We start from the raw sequence: 25499 nt of genomic DNA, 5'->3' as shown, positions 1-25499 counted from the left end.
ATATATAATAAAATGAATTAATTCTATTAAACTATTATAAGCACTATTTATAAATATTTTAACCATTATTATTTAATTTAAAATTTTAATTATTACTGTATTTGATTTATCAAGAATAATCTAATAATTTAAGAAACATAAATAAAATAAAATGTATTTAAACTATTTGTAAACAGAAAAAATATTTATGAGGAGAAATAAAACAGTCCACTACACAATTTAAACCTCCAAAGTCTTGATGTTGAATAGGTTCCCTGCGACTAGACCACTGTGCCCTTTATTGAGGCAATAATTTAACTAGTATATTAAATATGATTGAATTTTCCAATGTGAGCGCACTCCTTTATTTTAAGGGGTGAATACCCTTAAGGTACACTACTAAGGTACCAAGTTTTATCCCAAAGTGAATTTCTTAAATCTTGCTTTCTCCTTGTAAAAAACATTTATATCTTATGCTTTGCAAAGTTCACAAGAAATATATGTACTGCAGGTTTATATTTTCTAATCAAAAAGTTCAGGCCTGAAAAGTCTAAATGATTCACCACACAGCAGATAGTGTTTATGGTTACAAATATCAACTTCATATTCTTTATTGAATTTCTCAACTAGAGGCAAAAATATTATCTCTATAATATTAGATTTTCACGTACTAGGACCTAATCTTAATATTTCGAGCGGGTGATCTCAAATATACTAATTAGTTTGTGTAGACAATTATTTTAAATTACAAAATCAGACACAAAAACATATTTTCTCTACATAAGCTCACTTTTTTTGATAGATTTGGATTCTTTAGCACTAAAATATAGAGTTAACAGCATTAATATGACCCCGTGTATTTTGGTCACGAAAGCAGTCCAAATTTTGGTCCCCTAATTTTGTAAACGAATTAAAACTTTTTTGCTCAGAATTGTAAAATTAGTTTACCAAAAAATAACTCCATGCAAAAAAAAAATTTATATTTATTTATTTTTTACATGATTTTATTTACAGTCAAAAAAGTTTTGTATAGTAATTTATTCATTTTTTTTACATTTTTTTAAAGAATGTAATTTTATAAGATAAAATACAAATACTAAATGATATTGGTCGAATAGTTCTTAAGAAATAGATATTTAAAGTCCTATATTTAAAATTAAATAAAATTAAATAAAAAATTAATAAATGAATAAAATAAAAAGGACTGCTATGATTTTTTTAGAAATTTTTGCTTTTTTAGAAAGTTATATATTAGTTATTTAATCTTAGAGACATAGCTATTATCTTACATAAAACTTATTTTTATATCATGTGAAGTATTTTAAGTTAATATACTGTGTCACTAAATTAATAATCTTGACAAACTAAAACAGAAAGATAAAAACTTTGTTAACTTCAAAAAATATGAAAATGTAATTAGAACTTGACATGTTTTGAGCTCTAAAAAGAAGCAAATACTTAGGGTGGTCAAAAATAGGCATAAATTTTTAAGACTTGGCAGACGTGAAATGAGGAAAACTAAAGTAATTTGAAACAAATGTATAGTTATCAAAGAAAAATGGAAAAATAAGTGAAATATTAAGCTATAGATACCATGGTAGTCAATAGTGAAACAGAAATGAATTCTTTGGCTATGCAACCTTGGCTATATTGGATAAATTGGACATCTTTTAATAATTTAGACCAGTGTTTCCTAAAGTGTGGTAGGCGTACCCCCAGGGGTACGGGAACAGTTTAGAGGAGGTACGCGTTCTTATGCAAAATATCTTGCAACATACGAAAATTTCAAAACATTTAATTTTAAAACAAAGCTAGCCATGAAAATTTACGATAACATAATATTCTATTGCCAATTTTTTGCAGAGTTAACAGTTAATAATTACTGGTGTCAGCAGCCAGATGTGATTTTTAATATTTGTGCAATTTTTTTATGGTAAAAAATACTTTCATTATTTTTATTAGTGGTACACAACGTTACGGAAAATTTAGAAAGGGTACACAAAAGTCTCACTGATTTAGACTAAAGGATCATGGTAGATAGGTCCTTTATCAAGAATGTAAATCTATTGCTGCACATTCTTTGAATTTTGGGGATAAGTTCAGTCTCAATAGCAATTAAGCAAAGAAATTATAGTAGCACTATTCGGTGATAAATATAGCTCATCGTAATTGATGAACATGTTGAGCGACGTTTTACAAAAATCCGCTTCAGAATGTATAAAAACATTAGAATGCTATTTGCATATTATCTTTATCAATAGAAAGCCATGTAACTCACATATTTGGTAGAATGAAATGATTTTTTAAAAAGTGAATCATACAATATTCTTAAACGTACATATTTCAATGCCACGTAGCATTCACAAATTTCTTCAATTATAAAAAAAGAAATATTGTAAATTATATAAAAACTTATGAATGTGCATTATAATCTTTTCCAGATCTTTTTCGTCCAGTCTTTTTCGTGATTTGTCCTACAACTCTACATAAAATTAAAATAATTAATGCAAATTTGGTTTTAGTATAAAATCTTCATATTTAAAAAAGGCACAAACAACTTAAATACAAATAAAGCTTTATAAAAGTTCATGTGTTCAAATACAAAAATATTAGAAAATTATAAATAATTTACATATCGATTCAAATTTTAATTTCAAAAGATATTAAACAAAAGCAATCTTTTCTTTTTTGGGCAGAAATCAACCCAAAAAAAATTTGTTGCCAAGAATCTTCAAGATATTATTCTATTAACCATTAAAAATAAAAGCCTTTCTGACCCGAGCTAACACAAAAACGATGTGACTTCAATTTTTATTTTCTTTTTGTTTTCTTCTCTCAGCTTAGTTGCTTAGCAACGGAGAAATAAAATTATTTCTCTCCTTCTTAATCTCCTTTTAGACAATGCCAAATATATATAGCTTCCTAGCACCCTAACATTTTTCGAAATTTTGTCTGTCCTCCCTCTCCTATTTTGAGGGTCAGGAATCAAAAATCATGTGTTTATTCGGAGAAAGTGCGTTTTTGTGTTTGATTTTGTAACTTAATTAATTAGCATATTTGAAGTTACCCCTTGGAACCACTAAGATTGATCTGATCATTAGAACCTAAATAATTCAAGGTGATATCTTTTTTATTTTGTACACTGTACATGCAAACTAACACTAACTTTATCCCCTTGCCTGAAGAGTAATTGATAGTTATAGTAATTCTATTTTATGTGCAAATAAATTACAAATTTACAGAATTTTAAGCCTCTCTTAAATGCAATTTTTGTGTATATATTTTAATAAAATTAAATTTTAACTATCTAAGATATCAACATATTTTATATATATATATATAATCTGCCTTTCTAGTTATGTTAATTTTATTGATCAGTCTATTTTTAAGTCGGAAAAATCATACATAAAATTAATGATTCCAATTTTTATAAGCACTGTGTATAATAAAAGAGAAATGCAAAAAAAATTTATGAATGAAAAAATTTTTATTTTAAAAAAAAATGTAAAATACATCTAGATTATCTCTTTACTTATAACATGTTTTTCAACCCAAATGTCTTGAATGAATCAATAAATCAATAACTAATTACAATTTTAAGTATACAATCTGAAAACTGGATTAATATTCATTCACATTGAATAATAATCAATAATTTTGTAAAATAAGTAAGATTATAAAATAATTAATTTTATACAATATTTTCAAACATTTCTACATTCTGTAACAATAATTTGACAGTATTTTAATGCATTACAAATTCTGTGAAAGCAAGTTTAGTTTAGTAGTAATAAATTAATATAACTTATAAAAAATTAATACCTGCATTTTTAATTGAATGGAAAATTTATACTTTTATTATAGTTTTAAAAATCTATTGTAAATAATAAAAATAATTTATCAAGTGTAACAAAGAATGAATTAGTACCTATTTTTTGAATACATACATATTTTTTAAATCACATTCTTATTCTCGTTTTAGCTTGAAGAACACGATAAGGCTGGTGACCGTAAATGGCGGACTCCAGAAGAAATGACTGAAGAAGCTGATAAACTGAGAAAATATTTTTAAAATATAGATATATTAGTTTTTTAACTTATATTTTCTTTTGTAAATTTAAATAGAAGTTATTTCCTCTTTTTATAAAAAAAATGTGTTGTAGAAGTTATGAATGATTCTTGGTATTCAGTATTCATGAATGATATAAATGCTAAGTGTAAATATTTTGGATTTGTAGATGATTATTTTCAACTAAATAGGAGTTTAAATTGTATATTTTTATGTATCAGAAATAAATTCGCTAAAATAAATCAGTATTTTAGATAAAATATTTGTGAAGTAAGTCATTATTAATTGTACTGATACAATTTTTACTGGGGGGGGGGTGAAGCTAAATTGTTTTCCAGAAATACACAAGGACAAGTTCTCAAATCTTCAATTAAAAGCTATATCTGTTTAAAAAAAAGTTTGTGTGAAGTCTAGAAAAAATACATGGCGAGAACCTCAAGAAAATTTGTTTGAGGTTTTTAGATTACCAATTTTAAGAATATATTCAAGGGAAAGGTTGGATGTCAAAGTTACAACCATTTACCAAAATATTATAAAAGTATTGTTAAAAACTTATACCAATGGAATCAAAAGTACACCCAATTACATAAATTAATTTTATTCTGTTACGAAATAAAAGTTTAACAATAATGACATTTACAAAGCCTAGTTATGATTTATTTATCGTGATTACGTGCAGTGCAACTTACTAAATTTTGGCAAATGAAATGCTATTGCTTACTCAATTTGGAATGTGTAAATTAAAAATGCATAAAATTTAAAGGAGATTAAAAACTCTCATTTTAATAATCTCATATCTCAAGAAATTTTAATAAATAATGCTATTTTTATAACTGTTGCAAGTTTGTAACATGACTTATGTTTTGTTTATTTAGGCTAACGCTCTTAATGTTTTTCATGAAAGTGAAGCAAAACGCCAACATGGATAAAAACTAGTTTTGTGAAAAGGAAAAGCAATTGTGACTTAATATTTAAAAAGTTAATCCAATGCTGCATTATTTAATCTCATAAACACTTGTAAAAATTGACAATTATTGGTTTCAATGTTCTTCACCTTGAGGAAAAGTAATGGTTAATTGGCAAACTTTAAAGCGCAGAAAAATTTGATGAATATGATATATTGTGCTTAAATATAAAGGCTTGAATTTATATATTTGCATATTGCAGCTATTTTATTTTAATCACTATTACTTTTTTTAGTGAAAGAACTCCAAAGAATGCCCCTAAACAGAAATGTCTGCATTATATTATGCCAATTGTGTAAAATCACAAACAGTGCATTTTTAAATTATGAAAACTAAAGTTATTCATCCATTGTTACATTCAATTGGATATTAGTAGGAAAAGGTGATTCTGATGTCTTGTTTCTATTTGGTAGTTGTATCATAAGAGGAGTATGAGTGAGTTTTTTTACTTCAAGTCTTTCATCCCTTAGTAATGTTTGCATAACTATTTTTTTAGATAATTTTGGCTGTGAGTATTTAAATTTTTTCAGATTGGCATTTCTTTCCTCTGCAGATGGGAACCTAAATCTTTTTACGCACTTCTTATTTACTGATTCTCCATTTGTAAAATTCTTTGGTTTTACAACATACACAGCATTAATAGGTATTGAAGATGAATCCTTTGTCTTTGAGGGATCATCCTTGTTGAGTTTGATGATTTTATGACACAAATTCAAATGTTTTGTCAGTGAATTTAAGGTATAATCAGTCAGGTCGGTATTCTTCACTATCTCATGAATTTCAGAGAGTTTTTTCAAAGCAGCTTGCTTTGATTCCCTTTCGTCTAAATTACTTATAGAAACCTGTGTTTCAAACTGTGGCGAATTTTCTAAACTAGATAAATTATGAGATGAATCAGATTTTTTTACTGATGCAATTTTTTGTGAAGTATTAAAGGAAGTATTTTTAACCCGAGTTAAACTATCCATACACTTCTTTAAGGATTCAAAGTCAGCAAGCGATATTTCCTTTTTATTATTCTTTGGTTCACATAGAGAGGGAGATGGTGGTTTAGAAGAATTTTTCTTCAAAAACTTAAACGCAACAGCATGGATATGCCTGCAAAGATTTGAATTAACCATGTTGTTCACACAACTGCAGGAAAACATGTGGATACAAATGTTGCATTCCTTACACTTCAAAACACAATGATCGGGACAAGTTTCAGTTTCTTGAGTCACAAATTCTTTCTCGCCATCTTCATTCTGAACGCTCCATAATTTTTCACACATAAAAGTTATATGCTCTTCCGGTATAGTCACGCAACTCTCGTGGTATAAATTTATGGCATCAAGAGCTAAATTTATTTTGTCATCATCGAACGAATCCAGAATACGATCCATCATCTTATTTCGTAAGATCTTCATCAAGACTTGGATCAGCCTGAACATACTCCTTTGTTTTGTAGCTCTGGAGCAAGCAACATCGATAGCGTAGTGCATAGATTCCAAGTGGAGGCTGGTCATACAACTGACGTCCTTTCGGCAGTAAGTAGCCCACTTATCAAAGTTGGATGGAAATCTTTGTTCAAACCAGACCTTGAACTTTTCAAAGATTACATTGTTATGAAGCTTTTTCACCAAGTTTTCAAACATACAAGTAAAGACATCTTCACTCTTACAGTCCATAATAATTTTCATGGTATCAAATACTTCACATCTTTCTTCATGTTTAATGGCATATCTTATAAGCTGATTACTGATTAATTTTCTAGTGCTCCAGTAGCTCCAAAGCCAATGTGGACTATCACCCATCACATCAACCCATGCTTCATAAATACTAAGCTTCATGTTTGAAATTAAATACTTAGGTCTAAGTTTACCAGTATGCTCTTTTATGGAACTGAAAAACTGGGCTACGGTATACTTGCTAAAACTATTACAAAGGCAATATGCAACTGGAAAAGCACGATGTAATTCATCCATTACATACATAACAATAAAGGACCTTTTAGAAATACTGCATACATCTACACAAATAAGGTCCTTGAAGTTTGATAACAGTATTTGTTTTTGAAATTCTGTCATTATTACTAAAATAAACTTTTCTTTCTCACATTCTATATTTTCCAGCTGGCAAAGTAGAATAGGAGATTCTTCCATACTACAACATTTTTGAACCCATTGAGAAATGCATTCAGCATCACTGAAAAAGCTTGTGTGAAAACTAGGAGCTGAAAAAACTTGTTTTACCCACTTTAAATATCGTTTTCTCAAAGGAAATGTTTGAGTATTGTCCATTATTTCACCTCCTTTAAGTTCCTTCATCAGCTTTTCAAAAGAATAACCTTTCAACACTAGTTCTGAAAAAGAAAAGAATATTGAGTGAAATTAAATAACTTAACAATAATTACCATACGCAACAGTCTAAAAATAAAACTAAGTTAATTTATTTTAATAATACTTATTACATATTTATAAGATAGTTGGTTGGCTAAAAAAAAGGAACACTCTGAATAACTTTTGACTGGATCTTCACGTTCTAGGACTCAATCTTAAATGGTTCTAGGGGGTGACCTCAAGTATGCTAATTAATTGGTGTAGATGATATTTTCCAAGATAAATCCATGCAAAAAATAAATTTTAGTAATTATTTATTATTTTTTTAGAAATAGTCAAAAAATTTTTGAATTGTATACAATTTTTTACATCATTTTAAAATATCTAATTTTACATTACAAAATTTGAGGGAATATGGTAGAATAGTTCCAGAGAAATCGAATTTTGAAAAAGTCATAATTAAAATTCGATTTCTAAGGAACTATTCAATTAATTTCGCTTAAATTTTGTATTTTGCCATACAAAATTAGACACTTTAAAATGATTTAAATATGTTACAATTCAAAAATTTTACGACTGTTATTAAATAAAAGAATAAATAGTAAATATTAACTCATTTTTTTTACATGGAATTATCTTTGGATAAACAAATTTTATAATTGTGTGCAAAGATTTTTCAATTCGCTTTAAAAACTCTAGAGATATGGCAAAAAATAAACATTAAGGGTTCCAAACTTTTGATTGCTCACCTGATCAAACTATGAGGACCATATTTCCCAGATTGGAACTACCCCCTATATTGGGGGTCAAAAATCTAAATCCGCTGGAAGAAAGGTATGTTTATTTGGAGAACGTATGTTCTTGTGTCCGATTTCATAACGTAAAATATCGCCTGCACTGAATAATTAGTATATTTTAGGTCACCCCCTCGAACCATCAAGATGGAGTCCTAGAGCGTGAAGACAGATCATTAGATCAAAAGTTATTCAGGGTGGTCCATTTTTTGACACACTTCCCTCTTTTTTTACTTTATAAGCTTAATACGACTTATAATAAAAAGTCAGTTATTATGCCAAGTTTTTAAGTCACCATCAAAAGGTGGGTATTAAAAATATAAAGAAAATTAAGTTATTTTCATTTGGTTTTTAACAAATGTCTTTACGACAAAACTAATTTTGAAAAGTATTTGATACCATGTAACTGTTTTATTTTACTTGCCATATTGTGAACAAAAATATACTTATTTCTTTAAATAACTGTGCATTCTAATTAACTATATGAATTCATATCAGCAACAAAAACAGTTATAAGTATTACATTTATTTTCTGATAATTTTTTTATTATGGCAAAAATAAGGCATTTTTACTCTAAGTTTGTTTTGTTTTTTTTTCTGAAGAAGGTATAAAACTGCAAAGAATATTTTACAAGGGATAAATGGAAAAAAGAAACCCTGTATTTTTAGATATACTGTTAAGAATCGCTTACTGTCACCCATCCTTCTTTTATTTCATGACGAAATCAGAAAGAGATACTATTTGCAAAGAGTAATACACAATACAAGTGAGAAAAAAAACTCCCCATCTACATAAAAAGCGGTAAAACCCGCTCTTCAAATAGTTTATAATCTCTCTTGAATTTTTAGAGTCATTTATAAGAAAGACGACGAAATAAAAAATCTGAAAAAACCAGGCAAATGAATGGATTTGTATAAGAAAAGTCCTCTTTCACGGCATCCAAACAGTGTTCGGGTTAGAGTATTTGTTTGTTTTTTTAAGAACTAAGTATATATCACATATGTTGATACTAACCCACCTCTAATACTTACTGTGTTGTAAATTATAATTCAATAAAAAGTTGTCTTATATAGTGAGGATAATCAGAAATGCACAGCTCTAACTTATTCAACTAAAACTATTAGTTACCTTTCACATGAAATAATATCCACTTGAATTTACATAAAAACTTAAATTAAATATGGATTTAAATTTTTATTATTTTACATCCTTCTAATATATATGTATGTATTATTTATACATATATATAAATTAAATGTTTTTATTTGCCCCTTAACTTGACCATGTTCTTCTTTTCAAGGGATTCTTCTAACTAAAGAGGTTGCCTCAATCCTTGCTCTCTATTATAAAAATAACTTTAAAAAGTGAAAAATCAACCAGAAATCAGCTGATATTTACAATTTAAAATTTGTAATTAAAACCATAATACAAATAATGTTGTTATACATCTTTAATTTCAACTTCAAAACTCACCATCCACAGCAGCTTTTTCAGCGGGAAATACTTGTGCAATCCCTATTCCTCCTCCATGTCCATAATGAGTAGAATGGTATGTCACCAAGACTCCTTTTGGAGAAACCTCGGCAAAAATTTCCGATGGACAAGATATGCCCATTTTTATAGAACGACCAATGCCTCGCATTCTGTGGTATTCAGTTTTCCTATGTTTTTCACTCGAATATTTCATTCCAGACCGTGAACAGTAGTATCTAAGTCCATTTGTCTCTTTTAATTTACTTGCAGGAAAGTAAGAACATAAACTTTCTCTTTCGGTATTGCACTTCCAGGTTAAGAAAGCTAAAAAGTAACAAATAGAAAATTAAGAAATAATAATTTTCTACGAGTTATTTTCACAATAATTTTCTACAAGTTTTTTTTAAAACTTAATTTAGTGCACTATAAAATTACTTCATTAAATCAAGGTTTTCTTAATATAATTGTTTTTTAAAACCGTCAAAGGTAGATACTGCAAACTTGGGCAATTTTTCAATATCACAAAAATCTAGATTTCCTAATCCATTTCTTTTGATAGAGAAAAAAAAAACATTTAAGTTGAATACATTTCTAGGTACTCCTTGATTTCAAAAGCATCATTTGTGTCATCATCAACAAAAAAAAAAAAATTTTTTTTTCATCTTATTTCTGAAGAGTTTAAAATGTTTTCTTGAATTTTAATTTTTACAGACTACTTTGAATTATTTACGAATCATTTCTTGAATCTATAGTTAGAAAGAGATTGCCATGCAATGTAGATTTTGCTTGAATCATCCATTTTTAAAAAGGTAGAGAGAAAAGGGGAACGTATATGGACAATTTAACTTTCTCTAAGTTAAAAAAATGCAAAAATTATGAAATAATATATTAAGTTAACAACACTATGTGCTTAGGAGATAGAGCGCTTGCTACCAATGAGGTGACAGTTTTTTGAATCCCAGCGATGGCTGGTCGACACGAATTCAGTATCCGGTTCGCATTGACCACAGTTCTTACATAAATATATCCTCATTTGTTGATGGATTATGGGTTAAAGTCCCCTTACCCTCCAGCTAACCGTAGGGGTTTTTCCTTTCCATATAACGCAAACACAGGTTAGTTTCATCAAAAAGTACTCCACAAAGGCAAATTTCCCTCAATATTTGATTAAGAAGTTCCCTTGTCTTTTGGATTGAGTTCAAAATTAAATGGCTACGAAGTTAAACATTCATAGCCATAAAATCAAAATTAGAAGGGCTATTCATTGACAGTTATAAAGTAAAATATGTTTCACAAACTCAACATATTTTATTTTATAGATTTCTTTGAACAGCCGACCCAATTTTAAGTTTACGACTACCAATGTTCAATTCTGTAGCTCGGTAATTTTGTAACCAAACCAGAAGACAATCAAACTCCTAGATCAAGTATTAGGAAGAATTCGCTTTCATGGAGGACTTTATGATAGAACTAACCTGTATTTGGGTGACGCATGGAGAAGAAAACTTAAAGAACCTCCCACGATTTTTTTTATAAAACTTTTATCATAATTTAGGTTTACACCAGATTTCATATCATAGTGGTTCTCACTAAGATTTTCATTTAGTTGTACAAACATATAACATGATAAACAAATATAAAAAAGATGAAGTTATACAAACATCCAAGTTACATGCATATTTTAGGATGCATATCAACTATTGTTAACATGTATGCAAAAAACAACAGGCTATTTGAAATGTTATGAAAGTCAGTTGGTTTTCAAAATTCAATTTTTTTTATAGTATATTAATGATCTGTTATTCTCGAATTAAGTATTTGAGTATAATAAATCATATTTTCTGCTGAACTCATTTCCCTAGTAACAGACTCAATTTTTTTCGATCTTGTTTTCAGAAGTTATTATAGATTGTAAAACGGTCTTTCAAATCCTTATGATTTTAAAAGACATTATATTAATGCAATTGATTATTTTACATGGCATTAAAAACATGATATTTTTAATACAATATTATTTTGAAGAGCTAAATTTCTAATGATTCTAATATAAATTTACATGCTTTAACTGCTTGCTTTTTTGGTAGTTATCGACAACCTGATTTATATGGTTTATGAAATCTAAATTTTTTTACATTTAATATTTGTGATAGAGTGTAAATTGAAATAGAGTAATTACTTAATGACCTGCTCAATCTGTGATGATTCTACTGTAAACCCACAAGGTTTATTCCAGTTTTTTCTTCTTCTTGGCAATACAACAACAAGCTTTGGCAAGATTACCACATGAATTTTAAAATCATGATTATTTTTTAAAACACTAAGAAAGATAACACTTATATTTAATCCTGCACATAGAGGACAAATTAATTATCCATGCAATAAAGGTATGAACAATACTTAAAATTAATGTTAGATACTATAAAGCTATTTGTCCTTCGAAGCTATAAGCATCATTATGTACTGGTCCCTAATCAATAAGACTGGTTCACTAGAAATTTAACGCTTAGTACAATTCTACATTAATTTAATTCATTTTCATGCTTCATAATAATATGTTGTTAATTTGTTTGTAATAAAACTTGATTATCATAAATTAATTCAGATATTAATGAAATTCTAAATTGGTCTTATATAAAAAAAAATTTAAGGGAAAAGAATATTTTAGTTATGTTACAATTTTCAAAAAAAAAAAATTTGATCGCCGAAAGGCGTTTACAGGTTACCCATCGGAAGAATGTTTGTTGTCTAATTCTTTTTTTTCCAGTTTGAACTGAAGGTTAGAACTTCTGATTCTTAATTAAAACAATAAAAACAAAAATATCATTCAAATTACGAAATTCACAACTCAAGAAGTATTTATGGGATCTCTCTGGTCCCATATCTCAAAAATAAACTCTCCAACTTAATGCATAAGAAAATTAAAAGTGAAACAAAGAATTCTAAAAAAAAATTATCAAACAGCAACAGTCGACATAGCAACACATGCAATAAGGACTCATGTACACTGTTTACTATTACTCTTGAACACGGTTGAAAAATGTGATGACATCCAAATAAGGTGTGCACGCAATCAAACTCATTTTGTCAATGGGTAATAAATGCACAAAATTGCTGTTATTATCCAAATAAAATTCAGAAAAATAAACATCTGTATTAAATAATAATGCAATTGTTATTTTCTGCATCAAACTCTAGCCATTCGTAATTTGTCAGCCACTGATTCTAAAATACACAAGCTAACTTACTTTTCTCATACTGGATATCCCTTTATTATTTCACTGTATCATACACTTTTATTTATTTATTTATCATTTTTTTAAAGGTGCTCTTATTTCTTAAAATGTTGAATCAACAAGGGCGCCGACAAAAGGGTTGCGAACTTGCACCCCCTGGCTTTTTTTAAAAAACTATTAAAGAGATACAGAAAAACAATTTTATTTTAAAATTTTTTGTTAAACATATTTTTATAGAAAAACAAATAATTAAGTAATTATTGATACAAAACATTTAAAAAATTCTTTGATCAAACAAGAACTGTAATCGTCTTGTTTGCTGTCCAAAACTGTTTATAACTTTTTCAATGAATTCTGAGTCATCTTTGATTCTTTTCTTATGCACACTGAGTAGGCACAAACTTGGTAGATATATAAGCTATATTTTTAAATTTCATTTTATAAAATAAAAGTCATATTATATTTTCAATTATTTATTTAGTTTAACAAGGGTGTATAACACAAACTGACTTCTCACAATTGTAAAACTTCATCAACACAATAAATACAAACATGTTAGTATATGAAACTACTGTTTGTAGTTATTTGTGTTTCAAAGTCAGTAACTAAGTTATGCCAGCGCCATCAATGCAGTTTCTCGTGGCAAAATTTGCAAGTACAAGAAATTCTTACTTTTTGTAAAATATCTTGCTAACAACGAAAAAATTAACAGATGAAAGTATATGTAATAACAAAACAAAATGTAATAACAGAATATTTTAAGAAAAAAAAATGGAGGGGGGGAGTTTGTTAGAGGGTTGCACCCCCTTTTATATTATTCTGCCGACGCCCTTGTGTATCAATAAATAATTCTATAAAAACACAAATCTCAAAAATGAAAAAAAAAAAAATAACTCAAACATGTTACAAAAGAACTACATAAAATTATTACATAGAATATTATATTACACCCTAACCTTTATCATACCATTCTAGCACAGCATACCTTTTAGGTACGACATTACTTCATATGTGTTGGTGGTCCCATGGATTAGTGGTATTATTCAATAGTGGTCTAGGACTTGTAAACCACCAATGATTTCGAACACTGAAAATGTTAACAGATATTGCATAAAGATCATTTTATGACTGAAACTGTAGAGGAACGTAGAAACTTAAAAATATAAACATATTTATTATTATTACCTAAAATTAAATAAAAATATTTCAAAATTATATTTTTATTTAATTTTATATTTAATATTTTTATTTAATTTTATATTTAATATTTTTATTTAATTTTATATTTAATATTTTTATTTAATTTTAATATTTTTATTAAATTTTAATATTTTATATTTAATATTTTTATTTAATTTTAATATTTTTATTTAGTTTTAATATTTCAAAAAGCACTTACTTTTTGGTGCCAAGAGGATGACTCAGTAAATTTTTTTTCCTCCATGATAATATGAACATAAATAATTTAATTAAAAGATGAAATTAGTTTGCCAACCTTTATTGCCAAACTGGCTTAATTCATCAGGCATTGGGAAAAAAAGACATCAATGTAACACAAAGATACTACAGCAATAGAATCATGTTTATTATAAGGTTAGATTATTTCATAGATCCTGCACTGAATTTGGCATAAGTTTTCCACAGTACAGAGAAACTAAAAAAAATATTTACAATTTTTTTTAGTTTCTCGTATATTTAAGTTTATTGACAAGCTCATAAAGGTAATTTAGTAAAAACTTTTAGGTAAGAGATAAGTCACTATATTTTTCTTTTAAAAATTAATAATAGCATATACAGGGGTGATTGTGATCCCAAGTCAAAATTCCGGAAAATTTCTTCAGTTAAAAAAAAAAAAAAAAAAAACAGTTTAAATTGAAAAATTAGAAAAAAAATTTAAGCAAGGTTTTCTTCCTGCTTCTCAATTTTTTTTAGCTTACTTAAAATTTTCCACATACCTATGATGACCTGGAGAAGTAATTGAAATTTACAAATAATATGTCTTTCTTTCTTGAGTTTATGATTATAACAACTATTTACTGATAAAAAATGAATATTAATCATGCATATAAGCTTATAAAGTATCTCTCTGGCTCTCCCTTACAAACAAATAAAATAAACTGTGTTTTTAAGTTCCACCTTTGAAAATTTGATTTACGGAAACTTCTGTGATCATTGATTTTTTTAGACGTCTGGACCTTCGACCTCTGGAAACTTCCGGATCACTGTTAGCGAAAAATTCGGAAAACCAGATTTTTTCTGGAGCACAATCAGCCCTGCATATTTTAGTTGCAGGCAGTGAATGACTACAGTATCGCGGTTGGTGCTATCAGGATTCGATACTAAAATATACCCTATAACATTAAGTATTAAAAAGAACAATAAATCTCAGCTAGGAAAAACCACTGCAGATGAGCTACCACCTATGTAATGCAGTCTAATAAAAAAAAATTAACACTGAAGAATTATTTAAAATGTTTTGCAAAGTTTTAGCTATCAGTACTGGCTCCAAAAGATCACAAAAATAAGAGAACAGTCAGAGAGTGGCACAAAAGTAACTAAAAATAAACCACAATTTGTGTTAATTTTAACTTACCATCCTCTGTTGAAAAATACAACATCTCAGGTTTTGTATTAAGATTGTGAACTTCCTGAAGATGATCTCTTAAGTTACTCCTTAACTTGAAATCTAAATTACAATCCAAACACTTAATACGATTGTTTGACGGGGAAACAATGGAATGTACTGTCTTTAGATGTTTTAGTCTTGTTTTTCTGTTATTAAATATTCTACTACAAATATGACAATATTCAATCTTCAAACTTTTTGCCATTTCATTTTGTTCCTGCAACAATACCTGACTTTCGGAAAACTTAGGGTGTTCTCTCTTATCATCAGCTATATCATAATCAATAACAATACGAGTTAAATTTTCATTCTGAACTTTAATAACAGTACTATTAATTTGTAAGTTACTTTCTGTACAAGGGGACTCTGAAAAATTTAAATTTTCATTGTTATTTATAATTTCTGAAACTGCATTGTGTGCTTTTCTTTGATGATCGCATAAACTTACAAAATTATTAAAATATTTGTCACATTTATCACACGAATATTTTTGAACAAGTAAAGTAACAGAAGAGTTATCAAAAGCTGTTTCACTGTCTGATACACTGGTTTCAATTTTAGTATCAACATCATGTGAAGGCATTTCAACACTCAAATAATTTTCAGTTTTATTTTCACAATTATCTGAAGTCTTTACAAATTTTTTAAGAATGCTTCTCATTCGAAGTAATTTATCTGATATTAGTCCAATAGTTTCTCCATATTGAGAGCTAGATTGGGCGTTTTCATGACTATGTGGAATTGTATTAACATTTTCAGAAACATCTTGTTTCTCACTCAAGCTGGAATATTCAATAGGACCAAGTAATAGTTCTGCTTCATTTTGGGACAAAATTAACTGCCCTGAATTTTGATCTACATCAATTTGAACACATTCATCATGCTTTAATTCTGCTTGATTTGCACTCGGTTCTTCGACGGTATGCACTTCAATACATTCAGCTGCCAAACGAGTTTCGTTATCGTCGGGAGAACCAAAAAAATAGACATTTTCAAAAGTTTCAGAGTTAGCCATTGAATCATATATCTCTAGCAATTTAAGCTAACATAAGTATTAAAGCTACTTAAACAATTTAGAAAAAAAAGTGATGCACGGATTATTTGGAAGTAGGAAAAGTAGTAGCATGACGATCCGTTTTGGAGCTCAATACTTTCATAAATGCGCTTTGAAAATAGAGAAATATTAAAAAAAGTTGATACCAATATCAATTTTAAGATTTTCAGTAATGCACATTAATTAGCTTGTAGCTTATACAATCCATCTAATAACTAAAACTTCCATTATTGATCAAAACTATTTATAGATGGCGCTGACAATCTTACTTTACTGTGACATTTGTGTTGGATGCGAAGAGATCGCGCGCGAGTTTGGAGAGATGAACGAGATCCTAATTAGCGAATATTTCATTGGAAAATAACCCAAAGTATTATGTACCTAGAAAATATTCTAAAATAATATCCTCCAGTGTCTTTTTACGATTTGCAAACGCAACAACTTATAGGGGAAGTTGCTATTTGCGACGAATGACTGCTAGCAGAACAACCCGATCTGCGCGATTCCAAAAGAGAACCTTTCCAATCCTTAAGCCAGGGTAACGTAGCAATGTAGCATGGTAACATTCCTTCTTTATTGTGGCTCATTAAATTAAAAAAAGAAAAATGTTTGATATTCTTTCTTATGCAAATGAAAACAAAACGGGTTTTTTTTTTGGAGAATTAACATCCAAAACACATCGGAAAATATTTGTGAAAATCTTATTATTATAATTGAAATTAGTGCTGAGAAACCGTTCTACTGAATTTAATGATCTGATATGAAAGGTCAATTTAAACTTTACATTTCATACTTTTCCGAATCACATTACTTCAAAATTAAAGTATGCAAAATGTATACAGAAGCACATAATATGTTTTAACATTTGATTTCGCGAAAAATGTTTCTTGACAACAGTTTTTATCAAAAGCTTATAAACAAAAAAACGTAAAATAAAGTATGCTTACTAGAAAAAAATAAATAAAAAAATGATTCCGAAAATTCTCATATTCAAATAAAAAAATTTCATGTTGTTCCTCTTTCTGTTTCTGTTAAGTCTTAATCAGACGTAGAAAAACATTCTGTAGGAAACTATCATCAAATTAGAAAAAAAAAAAATTCTATATATATAACCTCTTCATTACGGTTAGATGACATACCACACAACAAGATTTTATAATTGTATACAGATCTTATAAGATCTCGATATGAATTTCAATATGCAACTTGAAAACATAATAGCTGAATTCTAGTTGAAATTATTCATTCAAAATTAAAAAATACTTACCAAAAAAAAAACTATAAGAAATTTATTATGAAACCAAATGATACTATTTCAAATAACTCGAATGATTTTTTATTGTTGTTTTCTGAATTATTTAGATACAGAAATATATACTATTCTATACAGAAGAAGAATATTCTATAACTATTACAGTACTGTACGTTCTGAATTTACATTTATTCATTGGAATGAAGAAAGCAATGACTTCACTTTAATTTGTAATGAATTGAAGACAGAAGAAATGTATTTTACCGTAATATACACATCTGAACAGAATGCAATCCCGAAGTCGGAAGTTATCAGTTGCAAGTTTGTTGATAATAGAAGTTAAAAATTGAGGAATTTTTCTTCAAATATTTGGCGTGTTCTGTTTCTGAAAGATTCACCAATATTCTGGAGAATTTTTTCAAGTTCTTCGGCCTTTTTCTTAGGGAAATTTTGCTTCTTATTTGCTGCTAAGAAAATGGAGTCTGTTTTTGCCAATGATTTTGATGGAACTAAATAAATTAATGTCTGATATTTTCAGGCTCTCGCTACAGGGCTTACTCGAGCGTTGCGATCGCGAATAGTGATGAGCTTAAATCGATGATAATAATTAATAGTGATTCATGAAAATTTTATTTGTCTGTAATATTGAAGTGTTTTTATTTTTTTAACTTTTTAAATATTGTGGATGGCATATACCCATTATCCCCCTCTAAAGATTTCAATCTGTGTTCTGCTACACTTTTTAAGAAATGCCTTATTACTCTCAATAAAAATTCTTTGCAAGATAACTTATTCACAGAACAATCGAAATTTTAACTGAAAAAATTAAATGATTCCAGTTTGGAGTAATTAATAACACTTAAAATATGAACAGAATGAACAAAGTAATAATAAAATTTCAATTAAATTCTAATAAAGATTAAATAAAATTCGAATAAATAGATTATTTGTTTCTAAAGATGTTTTTCTTTTTAATTTTATTTCAACTTGTTTGCTTTAATAATATGAAATAAAAAATCGTTAATTTTTCCTGGGATAATTACTTGTGATGCACTCTAAAAGCTTTTTAAAACATTAAAAAATATAACTAATTAATATTCAAATACATAGCACATACACATAATATTTAAACATTATAGAAATAAGTCTTTGGAGTCAGGATTGAAAACATCAAAACTTTTCCTTTCTGCTTGAATACAGAGGTCATTAATAGAAATACCTTCAAGTTTCAATAATCAATCAAGCCGGTTTCATTGCTTTCATCAGGCATTCTTTAGAAGGGCCATCCATAAATAGTGTCACACTTGGAGGGGAGAGAGGGGTTTGTGATAACTATTTGTGACAAGGGAGAGAGATGGGGTAACAAGAAGAATGACATATTACATATTAAAAATAAAAATATTTAAAATTAGAGGCTTAAATATTTTTATATAACTTGTCTTACATATTTTCACCAAACTTAGTGCTCAACTTATTATTGTTGTTGTTGCTAATTCCCAAGTCAGACCAGATCAATAAATCTGTTGACATTTAGGAAGTCCGAAACTAAAAGGGGAGAGGATTGAATGTCGCTCCAGTCCAGCCCTAAACAGTTCAAGATATGCTCAGGTGATGTCTGGTTTTGTTGGCATTTAGGGAAAGAGGAAAGATCTTTTGATTAGCATAAAATGTGAGACTTTTCAGGTGTTCACTGGCCAGTCGGGATAATCAAGTGTTGGTCTGCCAGTCACCAGGAAGAGATAGAGAGAGTCCTGGTCTTTCTGCTTTATACCAGTAGTGAATAGGAGGAAGCGGCCACTTTTGTTTGTTCTGGGCCTTTAGCCTTGCGAAAAGTTCAAGGTATGTAAGCTCTGAGGATGGTCTAGTCCAGGGGTGGCGAACCTTTATACACCTACGTGCCATTTTTTCTAAAAAATTGTTTCATAGGTCATAGACGTGCCGTCAAATAATTTTGACTTCGTGATTATTGAGAAAATAATAATACTAAATACTATCAACTCAAAACTCTTTATTTACATTGAAAAAAAAAAAAAACATTTTGCCATGTCTTAAAACAGCTTAAAGTAACATCAGTGTGACTTCTGTTTAGATAGATTAGCTGACAAATAACTTATATTAGGTTGTAAGATGTTAGTTTAAGCAATACTGTTAATTTTTTTTTTGCAAGTTATCTATTGTTCTTATTGTAATAACAATTGTGATCGGTGGCGTGCCCAAAATATTGTGTCTCGTGCCATAAATGGCACGCGTGCCAATGGTTCGCCATCCCTGGTCTAGTCCCTTCTTTGCAAGAGTGTCAGCCAACTCGTTTCCGTGGATATCGACGTGGGACGGGATCCATTGAAAGTGGACTTCATGCTGCTGGAAAATGAGCTTTACTTTTTGTAAGATCGAAAAACTGGTTTTATATTATTATTGTTATGCTCATAAATGTCATTAAAAATTTAATTTTTTTATTATTTATAACAGTTTGTTTCTGAACTGCTAGCATATATTTATATACTATAGCGAGACATACAAGGAGGTGTAGGGGGTATTTTTAAGTGCGACAAAGCTAAAGTGATGATTAATAGAAGGAAATGTTCGCTTGATTTTAAAAATACATGAGCTACTATTTTTTTTTATTTTTTAGTTACGTACTTTTATATTATCGCATAAAAAAGTGTTTGGAAATTGAGGGGTTAAACCGGTAAAAATAAAAGTTATTTTTATACTGATCATTAAGAATAATGTTCAGGCAAGAGTTTAAATTTTTGTTTTGCCTTTCATCGCATGGTTGCTAAATTGATATTTCGCTTTTCTACATAATTGTTCGCTTGATACATTTTATATAGATTATTTTTTATTTACCCCAGTAATTTTTATCCATTAATTCATGACTGCAAATATTGTAATGACTTGCAAAGTTAATTTAAGAAATATTCATGATTATATTAAGAAATATTATGATTATGATAAAAATGATATACTTGTACAACTAATTTTTACTTCGGAAAAAAAACCGTCTAATAAAAAGGATGCTACACAGAGAAAGGTTACAGCATTCTAAATTGTTTTAAAACTCACCCCGTATAAGAGTTGACGGTGAGAAAATTTTTTTTTTGATTTAAATTTATTTATAAGCGATGAAAAATAATAAAGAAAGCATAAGACTAACACAATATTTTTTTAATAAAAAAAAGTAGTTTATTTGACAAATATATCAAAATACAACACATTGCAATTTGCAATGAAAAATAATCCGTAGAAAAACTAACTATACATTCCTAAGTATCACATGATATGAAAAACTGTCCCTTAAAACGAAAATGAAGGAGTAAAGTTATTGGTACATTCCTTTCATTGATACCTCGCATCAAATTTTAAAAATATGAAGGGAAAAAAAATGTGACTCGTTTCTACAGACGAGTTACCAACGACAAATTATAGATTATAAATAGCAACTGATTTTTTTCTTATTCAGTGAATATTAAAGTATAGCTGTCAACAGGCTATAAATGATAACTGCTTCCCCCCCCCCTTAAGTTAATGTTAGTTAGAATAAAGTGCAGTTCTAATAAAAGAAAAGTACCATTACTTTAAACCAAGCAAACAAGAAATATAGGAACTTCAAAACTTCAACAGGAACTTACTTAATAGAAGTTCCACTATGGCAGAGAAAAAAAAATCCTTGCATTTAAATCATTATACATTACTGCTATATACGCAGGTAACTTCATGCAATTACAATTCCGATGATTTAACAAGATTAACATTTGATTAAACAATTAATTATATATATATATATTCATAATCTTTAATTATTCATTAAAGCGAGTGAGTGTTGTAGACTTTTGGCATAAGAGCAACATTTTAGGCTATTACAGCGCCTAAAACTAGGATAAAATTCGGGCAACAGCAAAATTCAATAGAACAAGTTTAAAATTGCAGCTGCGGGGTTAAAATAGGATGTCAAGGCTAAAATTGAAATTAATTTATGAAATCCAATATCTTTAAGAATAATGTGTTAAAAATTTCGCATTGTTTCATTTCAATTTTTTAAGCGCAAAATTTTCCTATTAATTGTTGATAAGTCAATATTAATAAATTATCCACCATTAAAATTAAAAATAATTTAAGCACTGTAAAGCACTGAACGCAGCATTAATTAATAGTAATTTTTCCTGATATTCTGTTGAGTTCCTAAATCTAAAGTAGTTAAGAGAGTTATTGTTTTTTCAATTAATCATAACAACTCAGAGTATAGATACTCTTTCCGTCTTATTAAAAAGTTATTAATTTCGAAACGATATTTTCATATTTTAAATAACTGAATCAGTTATTCAATAAATTAAACAACTTTGCTGTAATTTACCGCTTTTTCTGCAAGCAAAAGAAAAAACTTAGATTTATGAAGGAGCATTCAAACGGAGTGCGAAAATATCGCATCTGCGAGAGATATGCAAGTTTTTCGCGGGTAATTTCTCCAATCAAGTTCTAATTCACCTCTCCAAATTCGCACACGCAAATTTTACGCATGTAGTGTGAATGATCCCTTTATTATTAACCTGATTTTGCCACAGATTAAGAAAAGGAAGTTAGGGAGAAACTTGACCATGTGTGGTAACTGACTGCGATATATCGCTTTCGCAACCTCAATCTAATCAATTTTGAAATTGTAGGTCACAACTCTCTTACTACGTTCGATACAGGGACTAACATTCTACAGTCTCTTGCAAATGTATTTAATCAACTGGTATGAGATTTCAATAATTTATTCCTTTTCGTTTCGACGAGTGTAGCGATTCCTTTTCGTGTAATATCAGAATTCGCTTTCTCTATGAGTAATTTGAGCTTGGGTTTGCCATTAGGATAGGGTAGTTCATTTGGTGAAAGAATTAGCGAATGATTCAACTTGAGTAAAACATCACTACATTGCGATTGAACTTCTTGTATCTGCTTGTAGGAAAAACGCTCACGCCAGCTGAACGCCATAGTAGTGCTGTTCCGGCGAGTCGAGTAGGGATTTTTATCGTCGTTTTTGCGACTAACTGTATGAGTTTTTAAAAATTTCTTTACAGAAGGTGAGAATGGCAAATGCAAAAAGCGAAACAGCTTCTCAGCTTCAGCTTCTGGATTTAAAGATAAATCTTCATAACGAACTTTGATGAAGTTCGAAGGTTGCTGCTGCTGAAGCTCTTCGAAGATTCTTATGTCTTCGTCCATTTCATGGCAAAGAACTCCAGGATCGGAACAATTAGTTCCATTGCACCAGTCAAGAGTCCACCTGGAACTTACTATACCCCTTGGATCCCTCGTCAAATAAATGACTTTAGCCTTCATATCTGGATTCTCCTCCAGATAGCTTCGGAGATGGTGCATATGCAGTCTGGTCAATTTCATAACATGCACGGGAGCTCGGAGACAAACGGCATTGACAAATGAAGGATTGAAACAAGTTCTTGGATTACTGTGACATGTAACCCATAGAAACAAATTGTGAGAAAACAAAAACTGATTACGCGGTTGCTTCACCCAGTCCATATAAGCCTTCTGCTCAGTAAAATTGCAAGTAAATATGTCATTGAACAAATTAAAGACTTGAGGCATCTTATCATCATCGACACGCTTGTTGTATGTCATTGAATGTAATGGTTCGAAATGGTAAAATGTCTTCCAGTTTTGCTGCAAAATGTCTCCAAAGAAAGAAGAGCCAGCTCTAAAATAAGTAATGATGAAAACTCGGGTGACTTTAGATGGATCGGTGAGAGGAATGGATTTTAAGGATCTCATTGGATCTAGAGTGGGCCGTCTATGCATGACACTGCTTTGTTTCAGAAGTTCTCGAAGACGCTCTTGTCTGCTTACTAATATCTTTGGTTCTTGTTGAGCCAAGTTTCTACCAAACGGTAGTTTTTGTACTTGACCTTTTCCTGTGACAGTTGGTTTCACCTTGTTTGTTGAAGGTGTCGATTTTGGGTAAAACTCCGAAACACGATGAGTTGGTTTAGCTGTAGTTGATTTGAAAGAAGTAGGCGGGTAGATTTTTGCTGGTTCGGGTGCTGAGGCCGTCAGATTGGCGTAATTGAAATGTAACGATTTGATATCTGAAAATAGAGAAAAAAAATATATAGTTGCAGGGAAAGACATTCTTTTTGAAAACCTTTTTAAAAAATAATTTTTAGTTTAACTGTAATAGGTAATTACACAGTGGTCAACCCAAGGGGAATACATACATATAGTAGCATTTTAAATTAAAATTGTCAGAACTGTCATCGAACTTTTAGGTAAATCTGAATTTGAGCAGATTGGTTAAGAAATGTAGATTAGTATACACAACGTATCCCTCTTACATGCTTAGTGTTTTATATTATTACGTTCAATCTTTTAGTAGGTTTTTTAATATAATGTGACTGACGCTTACGATGTTTATTTATAGATAATAAAACAGGATTACCAACGAAAATAATATGTACTTTAATTGCATTCTAAAATAGATGTAGTTCACACAAATCAACTTCAACAACGACTTCACATTTTTTATTTCTTCAGACAGAGAAAACATATTTGTGTCGCGACTATGGCTTCCACAAGACACCGGAAAAGGTCATGAACATAGTTATTATTCCAAAGGGTAGCTTTTAATACGATTACTCGTAAATTTAAATTTTTGTAATTAACAGCTACACAATAGTTCATTGAAATAAAATCATTGTCAACTGGACGCTTTAGAAGTGAACATAGGGCTCCATGACGTTAGTCCCTAGTGTCAAACGAAAGTGCCTCACTCATAAGCATGTGGGGTGTGCGGTCATTCAATAAAAGGCCTGACTACATAGCTATTCTAATAATTGATTTCTCAGATATTGGATTCGAAATTTTCTCCATATGAAACATCTGAATTAAAGAACCATATGTGTTCTCCAATATCCGATAAATCATTGCTTGTGACAAGAGAAATTTGATGGTTTGAGTACGTATCTTGTTTAAGAGTTGCAAAACTTTCTATGTTTTTGAGCAAAATATTTTGCATGGTTCGAGATAAAGGAATAAAGTCTTGGAGCGTGTTTGCTTCGATTGACACTGGTTTAATTATAATGAACGACAACTCACAATATGGCACAGCTCATTAGGTCCTGATTTTCTGGAAGGTCAAATTAACCACCGGTTCAAATGGCGAGCTAAGTCTTCGGAAACAAAACTCAAAACTTATCAATTAAGTAAGATCAGGAAAGGGCAAGTATAACTCGCAATCCCACGCTCACAGCCATCTATGGCCAGAAAACAGCGCTGCAATTGCCACAGAAATTATACAGGAACCATACCTGTATATCTGTTACAGGGAACAACAGCGATTAATCCTCTTTTTTGTTCGATTTTTTAACCGTTTCCAACAAAGACCATGAAAGAAGAAAAAATTCTTGGGGGGGAACCACAAGATTTTTTTATGGATATATAAATATATTATATACAGTCGTTGCCACTAAATTGCATATAGGAAAATCAAATAACCTGCTTATACGAATAAAATTTAATAGAAGAACCAAATCATTTTATATGAAACTAATGTAGAGGCATGAAGAGGTTCTGAAATAAAATTTAAGAAAATATAAATGTTTTACCTGCTAGAACGGAATTTACGTTTTTCAGTTAAGATAATACAATAGGTGGTAGCTTTCATACCGACGCCCAGATCAATGTTGCTCTAAACAAGTATTAGGGGTATACTTTAAGAATTAATCAAAATTGTTAGTAG

General features: G+C 29.3%; 3 protein-coding genes across 7 annotated transcripts in view; 1 reads left to right on the top strand and 2 right to left on the bottom strand.

Moving 5' to 3' along the window:
• Positions 1 to 4308, top strand: part of NitFhit (ntrilase and fragile histidine triad fusion protein NitFhit) — a 34721-nt gene extending 30413 nt beyond the window's left edge. For all 4 annotated transcript variants that reach the window (XM_043053605.3, XM_043053606.3, XM_043053608.3 and 1 more), the window contains exon 12: positions 3962 to 4308. In XM_043053605.3, the coding sequence (XP_042909539.2) occupies positions 3962 to 4051 (90 nt within the window). In that variant the 3' untranslated portion in view covers positions 4052 to 4308. The remainder of the gene's footprint in view (positions 1 to 3961) is intronic.
• On the bottom strand, positions 3448 to 16643 carry LOC107439935 (uncharacterized). Its single transcript, XM_016052689.3, has 3 exons — positions 15426 to 16643; positions 9600 to 9923; positions 3448 to 7354 (listed from the first exon to the last, which is right to left on the bottom strand). Exons 1-3 carry the CDS (start codon positions 16471 to 16473, stop codon positions 5352 to 5354), a joined length of 3375 nt encoding a protein of 1124 aa, XP_015908175.2. The 5' UTR covers positions 16474 to 16643; the 3' UTR covers positions 3448 to 5351.
• Positions 16644 to 20927: 4284 nt separating this feature from the next.
• Positions 20928 to 25499, bottom strand: part of LOC107439934 (carbohydrate sulfotransferase 1) — a 75673-nt gene continuing 71101 nt past the window's right edge. For both annotated transcript variants that reach the window (XM_087151901.1, XM_016052687.4), the window contains exon 3: positions 20928 to 23850. In XM_087151901.1, the coding sequence (XP_087008027.1) occupies positions 22493 to 23850 (1358 nt within the window). In that variant the 3' untranslated portion in view covers positions 20928 to 22492. The remainder of the gene's footprint in view (positions 23851 to 25499) is intronic.

Source organism: Parasteatoda tepidariorum, chromosome 9 (genome assembly GCF_982258835.1).
Source record: "Parasteatoda tepidariorum strain Cologne lab strain chromosome 9, Ptep-v5.0, whole genome shotgun sequence".
Taxonomy (NCBI): domain Eukaryota; kingdom Metazoa; phylum Arthropoda; class Arachnida; order Araneae; family Theridiidae; genus Parasteatoda; species Parasteatoda tepidariorum.
Note: the sequence above shows the minus strand (reverse complement) of the source record. Positions and strands in the feature narration are given on the sequence as shown.

What these genes read in the sequence shown, in the direction of transcription:
- LOC107439935 (XM_016052689.3), bottom strand. Translation starts at nt 16,473, where the DNA reads ATGGCTAACTCTGAAACTTTTGAAAATGTCTATTTTTTTGGTTCTCCC. An exon ending in GTATTTTTCAACAGAGGATG is followed by an intron (nt 9,924 to 15,425) that starts GTAAGTTAAAAT and finishes GTTACTTTTTAG; the next exon opens with CTTTCTTAACCTGGAAGTGC. An exon ending in TGAAAAAGCTGCTGTGGATG is followed by an intron (nt 7,355 to 9,599) that starts GTGAGTTTTGAA and finishes TTTCTTTTTCAG; the next exon opens with AACTAGTGTTGAAAGGTTAT.